Here is a 7,429-nt window from a genome sequence, read left to right on the forward strand (position 1 = left end):
TCTGATTGACCAGGGCACTGGGTTCCAGGTAGGGGTGGAGATGTGTGCTCAGGTGTGATGGTGCCGAGTGAGGGGGAGCTCAAGCCAGCGGTCCCAAGTAGAGACTCTGGAGAATGAAGCGGGATATCAGTAAATAACGTGACACACTAAAGCTCCTTCCTTCTGTTCTCCTGTAGCTCCTAGTGCCCCCATCAATTGGCGCCGGGGGAAGCTCCTGGGCCAGGGTGCCTTCGGCAGGGTCTATTTGTGCTATGATGTGGACACAGGACGTGAACTTGCTTCCAAGCAGGTCCAGTTTGACCCAGACAGTCCTGAGACAAGCAAGGTACTGCCTTCCCCATGATCTGACTTCTGGTTCCTCCCTCAATCAACCAAGTGCCTGTCTCATTGCACAGACTAATTGCTAAAGATGCTATAGGTTGCTTCCCCCATCATTCCTCCTCCCAAGTTCCCTTGCTGTCCACCCTGGCTCTGGCCATGAGGTGAAGGGACCATGGTCCAAAGAGCACCAAGCACCCAGGGGAGGGATTGGGTATAAGGAACTGAGCTGATGCCAGAGTATCAAGCAACCCAAACTGAGGTGATGTCCAGTCCACAAAGAGCAGCGCCTGCTCCCCCTCACGAACACACGTCTCTCTCAGCCCAGGGACAAGCCTGTCTTTGGAGTTCCGTTTTGGGTGTGGCCTACACTTTATTTGAGTGGATAAATGCAGCAGTTCCCTTACCCAAGCACCCGCAACTCCTTCTCGCACTCCACTGTCTGCCTTCTCGTGTGGAAGTGCCACCATCCCACGGGTTGCCCAGCATTGTGGCCAAGGGCCAGACAAGTGAGAGAGTCCCCCTTTTCTGCAGCTGAAGTTTTCAAGGCAGATAGACCCCTCCGCAGCCACTGACTAGGGCAAGCTGAGCTGACCCCAGGCAGGCAAACCAGGGCCCTGAGAGCTGAGGTGACCACTAGCCCCCCTCCCGTAGGAGGTGAGTGCTCTGGAGTGTGAGATCCAGTTGCTGAAGAACTTGCAGCACGAGCGGATTGTGCAGTACTATGGCTGTCTGCGGGACCGCGCAGAGAAGACTCTGACCATCTTCATGGAGTACATGCCGGGGGTATGTGGCCCTGATGCATGGGAGACACACGTAAGAGAGGGCCTGCCCTGGGGCTGGGCCTGCACAGGAGGGGTTCCTTTGGCATGGGTCCGATCACCTGAGACTCCAGAGGCTCAGAGGAGAAGGTGAGGTGATGGCAGAGCTTGCAGTCAGGAGGGCCCTGCCTCTGGCCTCAGTGATGGTATGGGGTGACAAATATCCCAGGCCACCCTCACCTAGACTTCCAGGATGGCCGCACTGCCCAGTAAGTACTGCCTTTACCTGGAGCAGTGGGCCTCCCTTCTGGATTTGGGTTGTGCGTTGCTTGAGGAAAGGCATGTCTCAGACCTTTCTCCAAGCTGCCCGACAGCCCTTAGCACAGCGCCCAGCCCATCGCAGGTGGAGGTTGGATGAATCACTTCTTCGCTGCAGTGCGAGGGCTGTAAATAGCCTTGCCGCCTTCTCGCAGTGACTCCCTCTGACTTCTGTGGCTCTAGGGCTCAGTGAAAGACCAGTTGAAAGCCTACGGAGCTCTGACTGAGAGTGTGACCCGAAAATACACGCGGCAGATCCTGGAGGGCGTGTCTTACCTGCACAGCAACATGATTGTTCACCGGGACATCAAGGGTGAGCGGGCCGGCTGGGGGGTCCCCAAGACCTGGTCACTTAACCATTCCAAACTTTCTGAATAGTGGGACCCTGTTTGCTTCCGTGGGGGATTGGTGTGAAGATCAGTTGAACAATTGGGGGAAAATACTGCAGAGTAAAGTGCTCTGCCATGTTGGCCATGGTGACAATCAATTTCATGCTATCGGGCTGAGGCTGTGTCACTAGCCTGTTGGCCCCGTGCAGCTCACGTCTAATTTGTGGTAACCTCGTGCTTCCCGGCCGCCCCGTGACCTGGGAGGGAGAGCCAGAGGGAGGATGGTAGAGAAAGCCCAGCAGGTGCAGCGTGGTAGCCTCTGCCCTGTCATGCCCTAGGAGCCAACATCCTCCGAGACTCTGCTGGGAATGTGAAGCTGGGGGACTTTGGGGCCAGCAAGCGCCTGCAGACCATCTGCATGTCGGGCACGGGCATGCGCTCCGTCACGGGCACACCCTACTGGATGAGCCCCGAGGTGATCAGCGGCGAGGGCTACGGACGGAAGGCCGACGTGTGGTGAGCGCTGCGGCCGTGCTGGGACCCCACCTCCTGGTCTGGGCTGTACTGGCTCCAACTGAGAAATGAGCTTTGGGGCTCGCGGTGTGGCAAGAGGGAGCGTCCACCTCTTGCCAGCTAGGCCAGTATGCAGAGGTGGCAGTGTGTTTTATCTCCAAATAGCAACTATTATTGCTGGGCAGTTAGGCTATGGAGAACATTCCTGGTGTTTGCTAAATCCTGAAAGAAGTCCGATTCACTCCGAAGGCCTGGATCAGCTTCTGAATAGTAGCGGGCGCCCAGTCCTTGCGCTCAGACAGCTTGCATTTGTCTCCACTTAACTTCATGGTCAGCCTCTGAAAGGGCGTGGCAGTTCTGAGCAGCGCTTCCCCTTGGAACGTTCTTGTGGTGGGCTGAGTGATGTCCCCTGAAGATGTCCATGTACTAATTTGCCCTTTGACCCACAAATAGGACCTTATATGGCAGAAGGCCTTTGCAGGTGTGATTAAGAATTTTGAGGTGGAGAGATTATCCTGGATTATCCAGGTGGGCCCAGTAGAATCAAAAGGGTCCTTATAAAAAGGAGGCAGGAGATCAGAGTCGGTATTAGGAGATGTGACGATGGAAGCAAGAGGTGCAAATGATGCAAGGAAAGGGCCATGAGCCAAGAAATGCAGGCGGCCTCTAGAAGCTGGAAAAGGCAAAGATTCTTTCCTGAGAGCTTCCAGAAGGAACCATCCCCACTGAGAGGTTGTCTTTAGCCCAGTGAGACTGAGTATAGATTTCTGACCTCCAGAACTATGATAAGTTTGTATTGTTTTTGATGCCACTAGGTTCATGGTCATTTGTTACAGCAGCAATAGGAAACTAGTACAGTTATCTTGGCTCTCTTTCTGCCCATGCTAAGTGGATGTCTCCCCCAGTCAAGAAGCACTGGGTGGGTCTAAGTTGATAAAGCCCATGTGGACGACCAGCTGACAGTGCTCTGGCCTTGGGGACCCTGTACAGGGTGTCAACCCTCAGCTTGGCCAGCCTGCCTCAGTGTGTTCTGAGAAAGGCACCTCCTTTCACAACAGCTGACAGGGCAGCTGGGAGCCTGGGGTGGCCAGCCCCTGGCCATGAGGTGACGTGGGGATCTCTTTCTCCAGGAGCTTGGGCTGCACTGTGGTGGAGATGCTGACAGAAAAACCACCTTGGGCAGAGTATGAAGCCATGGCTGCCATTTTCAAGATTGCCACCCAGCCCACCAATCCTCAGCTGCCGTCCCACATCTCTGAGCATGGCCGGGACTTCCTGAGGCGCATATTTGTGGAGGCCCGCCAGAGACCTTCGGCCGAGGAGCTGCTCACACACCACTTTGCACAGCTCGTGTACTGAGCTCTCAAGGCCACGCTGCTGCCGGCCGCCCCTGCTGCTTGGGCCAGGGGCTGCTGTGGGGCTCGACGAAGTTGCTGCTTCTCCCAGGCAAGGCTGTGGACCATGGAGCTGCAGTCCAGCCAGCGTTTGTCTGTGCCCCTTCCGCCACTGGGCTCAGAGCCAGGGGGGGCAGCTGCAGCCTCAAGGACTGGAAGCCCCCAGCCTGCCAGACCTAAGAGCTCCAGCCTCATAAGCTCAGCGTGGAGGGGAAGGGGCCAGAACAGTGTGCGAGGCGCTGTGGGACCCGCCCTTGGGGCTGTGTCCTGACACTGCGATCAGCACCAGAGCCCCAGGGTCCTGGGGCACAGGATGGACGTGAGGGTCCGAATAGTGTTACTTTCATGCAGAGTGTTATTTTGTTTCTCCTCCCCGTGTCTGGAGACCACCAGGGCATCTCGGCTGGATGAGCCCACCCAAGCCTGAGGTAAAGCCCAGCATCCCACAGCCAATGGAAGGCAGAGGCCTGGGCTGCGCTCTCCCTGGAGCTCCCAGGTCAGCTTTGCCAGTCCCTGTCCTTTACCAAAGATGAGTGAAGCGAATGTTATGCTGCCTTATTCAGGGAAGGAGGAGCCCATCCTGCCTGCCCTCGTGACCCTGCCGCCCCAAGCAGGGGCCTGAGATGTGGAACTGCCCCACTGAGGGGGCAGTTTTGTCAATGCAATGTCTCTGTTTTACAAGTTGGAGTCACTCTTATGCTGTACCCAGTTTCTAAACTAGAGACTGTGTGCCCTCTGGGCTCTGAGTTCCCTGCGGTGGGCTCGGGCCTTGGGCTGGATTGGAAAGAGCTGAAGGTAATGGTCTTTGTGCTCTTGGCCTGGCGTCTGTCCCCCCACTGCAGCAGAAGATGGACAGCACAGTGCCGGCCTCTGACCCAGCTGGCCGCCCTGCCCTGAGCAGGCTGTGCAGGCTGGCAGGGGGGCTGTAGCGGGCTGTGTGGTATGACCCGCTAGGCCGGAGCCCTCTCCACCTGGTAGAAGGGAGGGCCCCTGTGATGCCACCAACCGTGTCCAAAACCGCCAGCTTTGTTCCTCCTTGGCCAGCCTGGCCCTTCCCCATGAGGTCTCAGCCTCTTTCCCTCCTTGCTCCTCCCTTGGGGGACAAGTGGCAGCAGGGGTCCGGGAGCCAGTATCTCCAAGCAGCTTAGAGTTGGCCTTATTTACCTCAGCCTGGGCGCTGGTCCTTTCTTCCGGCCCCTCCCCTCCAAAATGTGCCTATTGCTAGAGCTCCTCCCTCTCAACACCCACTTTCCTTGGGAGTTGTCATTAAAGGAAAAAAAAAAAAGCCAGTGCCCAGGGATGGGCATCTCCAGGGAGCTGGGGATTAGCACCAGGCAGCTCATTGCCAGCCCACATCCCCAGGGCACCAGAACAAGCCAAAGCCTTCGTTGTATGTTGACGATGCACTTTTATGAATGTAGTTTCTATCGCTGTTTTTAGCCTTTTCACATCATGTAATGTGAGGCCTTGTACTTGTTAATTTATATCTCAGATCATATTTGATGGTTTTTATATATATCACTTCTAGACTGTTACAGGTGATGGACGCCTCAAGAGAGAAGAAAATGAAAGCAGCTGGTTTTGCAGGAATGTGTTGCACGGTGCCAGTGGCCTGGGCCTCTTTTCATCCTTTTCCCCCAGGGGTCTCTGTCAGGCACCCCCAGCCCAGCCCGAAGATAACGAGCATGTGCTCCTGCCTCCACCTCGGCCCTTGCCCAGGGTGGGGACCGGCCCCTCATCTCGACCAAAGCTGCCTAGTGGCAGCTCGGCCTCTCCACGACCCCGTCCTGATGGCTCCACCACTCTTCTTGGGCCCACACCCCTGCCCTGTCCCCGTTCCCTGAGAGGAAAGAATATGCGGGAGCTGACAAGATGAGACGACTCTGTGTCCCAGGTTCAGGCTCTCACAGAGCCCCACCCCCTGGGGTCTTACCTCACAGGGAATGTTTTTCAAAACGAATTTGCAAACAAGCCAACAAACCCTGCACTCCAAAACAAAAAAACGACCCTGATTTTTTTGTGCCAAAAACTGTGGACATGCTGGCTCAGCATCCTCAGGACCAAGCTGTTGCTTAATTTTAATTTATTGTCTTTTTTTTTTTTATTAAATAATCCAGATGAAAAGTTGTAGGCTTAGATGGCCTGTGCCCAAAGGTTCTAAAGGGCAGTCTCCTAGCAGCCCGAGGCTTGCTGTGGTAAGGGCCATGCGCCATTTGCTCATCATTCCGTGGGGTATGTCGGCCTTGGCCAACCCTAGAGGTTAGGGCTGGGGACAGTCTGCACCCCACTGCCCTCCTGCCCCTCCCGCCCACCTCAGCTCTGTGTCTGTCTGAATTGCGGATCGTGCAGAAGAACCTGCAGCCATACTTATTTGACTATATCTTGACCGAGGGCTTGCAGTGCAAAGCCAGGCCAGTGTCGCGCATTACTTACAATAAAAGGGATCATTTATACCTGAGGGGTCCCATGGCAATGCTTTTGGTTGGGGGGTGGAGGGAGTAGGTGCCTGCCTAGGAGGGACCAGGCATGGTGCTGGCCACCAAGCTTGGGTCCCTCTATAGAGAACTTGACTCTGAGTGGGGTCCTGGGATGGGATGATTTGGATGGTACCACTACTAGCTCAGGTGGCACCCTTCTTCTCCCAGGAGCTTTGCTGAGGGTCCTGTCAGGGCTGATTTACCGAGGTAGCACCGTCAGCCCCAGGTCTCACCAGTGGCCAGGGTTTCAGCACCTCTGGGGCATCTAGTAGTCATCCAGCCCAGGGACGGACTCCCTTTAGTCCCATCCTTGCAGGGCAAGGATCAGGTGCCTCCAGGAGCCATATGTCTGGTATCTCCCCGTTGCCTAGCTTGGAGCAGAGACCACCTTGTCCCCGTCTGAAGCCCCTGGTGCAGAATTCGGGCCTGCCCTGAATGGGCTCTTAGCAGCTCAGAGGACCCACCCACCCACTCTGAATATTAGCGCTGCTGCTTCAACAGGCTGTGCCTGCTTCAACACAACACAGTGGCCTATCGGCCACCAGGGTTTGAGGCCTAGGTCCCTACCCTGTCCTATGGGCATGAGGTCACTTAGGAACTTAAGTTGTATGGGACAGTGGGAGCAAATCCCCCAGAAGTCTGCGCTTTTGCTCCACCAACTTAAGTATCTTGTGTGCAATTTAGTGCAATCAAGACAGTTGGGTCTGGGGCAGGACGACCCAGACTTCTTGCCTGTATTCCCCTGGGGCTGGGGCTGGGGGTGTCTCAGGTCCTCCAAGATTGCCTTGTTCGTTGTCCCTCACAGGAGCAGACAAGCTGTTTCTCCTTGGACTACCTGGGACAGTGATCATGGCTGCCCCACTCTCTGGAGCTTGACAAAGGGTGAGACGATATGGGGAAAGGGCAGAGACTAGGAAACCTCTAACAGCACGTACTGGGTCAGTCTGCTGATTCCTCCATCCCTTGCTGATTTTCAGGGCGAAAGGGCCCCAGACAAGGACTCAGCCTTGCCCCCCAACATAATGAAGTGCAGTGAGGCCAGATACCATCACCCATTGATGGCCTGACCATCTCTTAGCCAAAACAAGGCGGAGGGGCAAAGAAGTTTCAGCTATAAAACCACTCTAGGTTTGATAGTAGGGGACCTGGCTGGGAAAAGGGACATCCCCCTTAGGCGGGCTGGTATTTCTGACATCCACATCAGGTCCCCATCAAGACCAGGAGTGCTCTGGGATGATCCTGCCCCCCTCTTCACCTTCGAATGTAGAGTCTGTGTCCTTCCTGCCACAAAGCCCCCCATCAGGCCACATAATACAGAG

At 55.7% G+C, this 7,429-nt stretch overlaps 1 protein-coding gene across 4 annotated transcripts in view; it reads left to right on the forward strand.

The window, feature by feature from the left end:
• Nucleotides 1-4,314, forward strand: part of MAP3K3 (mitogen-activated protein kinase kinase kinase 3) — a 54,606-nt gene extending 50,292 nt beyond the window's left edge. For 3 of the 4 annotated variants that reach the window (XM_019732913.3, XM_019732914.3, XM_019732916.3), the window contains 5 exons: nt 177-325; nt 973-1,104; nt 1,581-1,710; nt 2,065-2,242; nt 3,370-3,731. In XM_019732913.3, the coding sequence (XP_019588472.1) occupies nt 177-325; nt 973-1,104; nt 1,581-1,710; nt 2,065-2,242; nt 3,370-3,598 (818 nt within the window). In that variant the 3' untranslated portion in view covers nt 3,599-3,731. Of the gene's footprint in view, nt 1-176; nt 326-972; nt 1,105-1,580; nt 1,711-2,064; nt 2,243-3,369 lie in introns of all 4 variants that reach the window. The other variant, XM_019732915.3, reaches the window with a different exon arrangement.
• Nucleotides 4,315-7,429: the final 3,115 nt, after the last annotated feature.

Source organism: Rhinolophus sinicus, chromosome 12, assembly GCF_057876585.1.
Source record: "Rhinolophus sinicus isolate RSI-liver-muscle chromosome 12, RSI-T2T, whole genome shotgun sequence".
In the NCBI taxonomy this organism is placed as follows: Eukaryota; Metazoa; Chordata; class Mammalia; order Chiroptera; family Rhinolophidae; genus Rhinolophus; species Rhinolophus sinicus.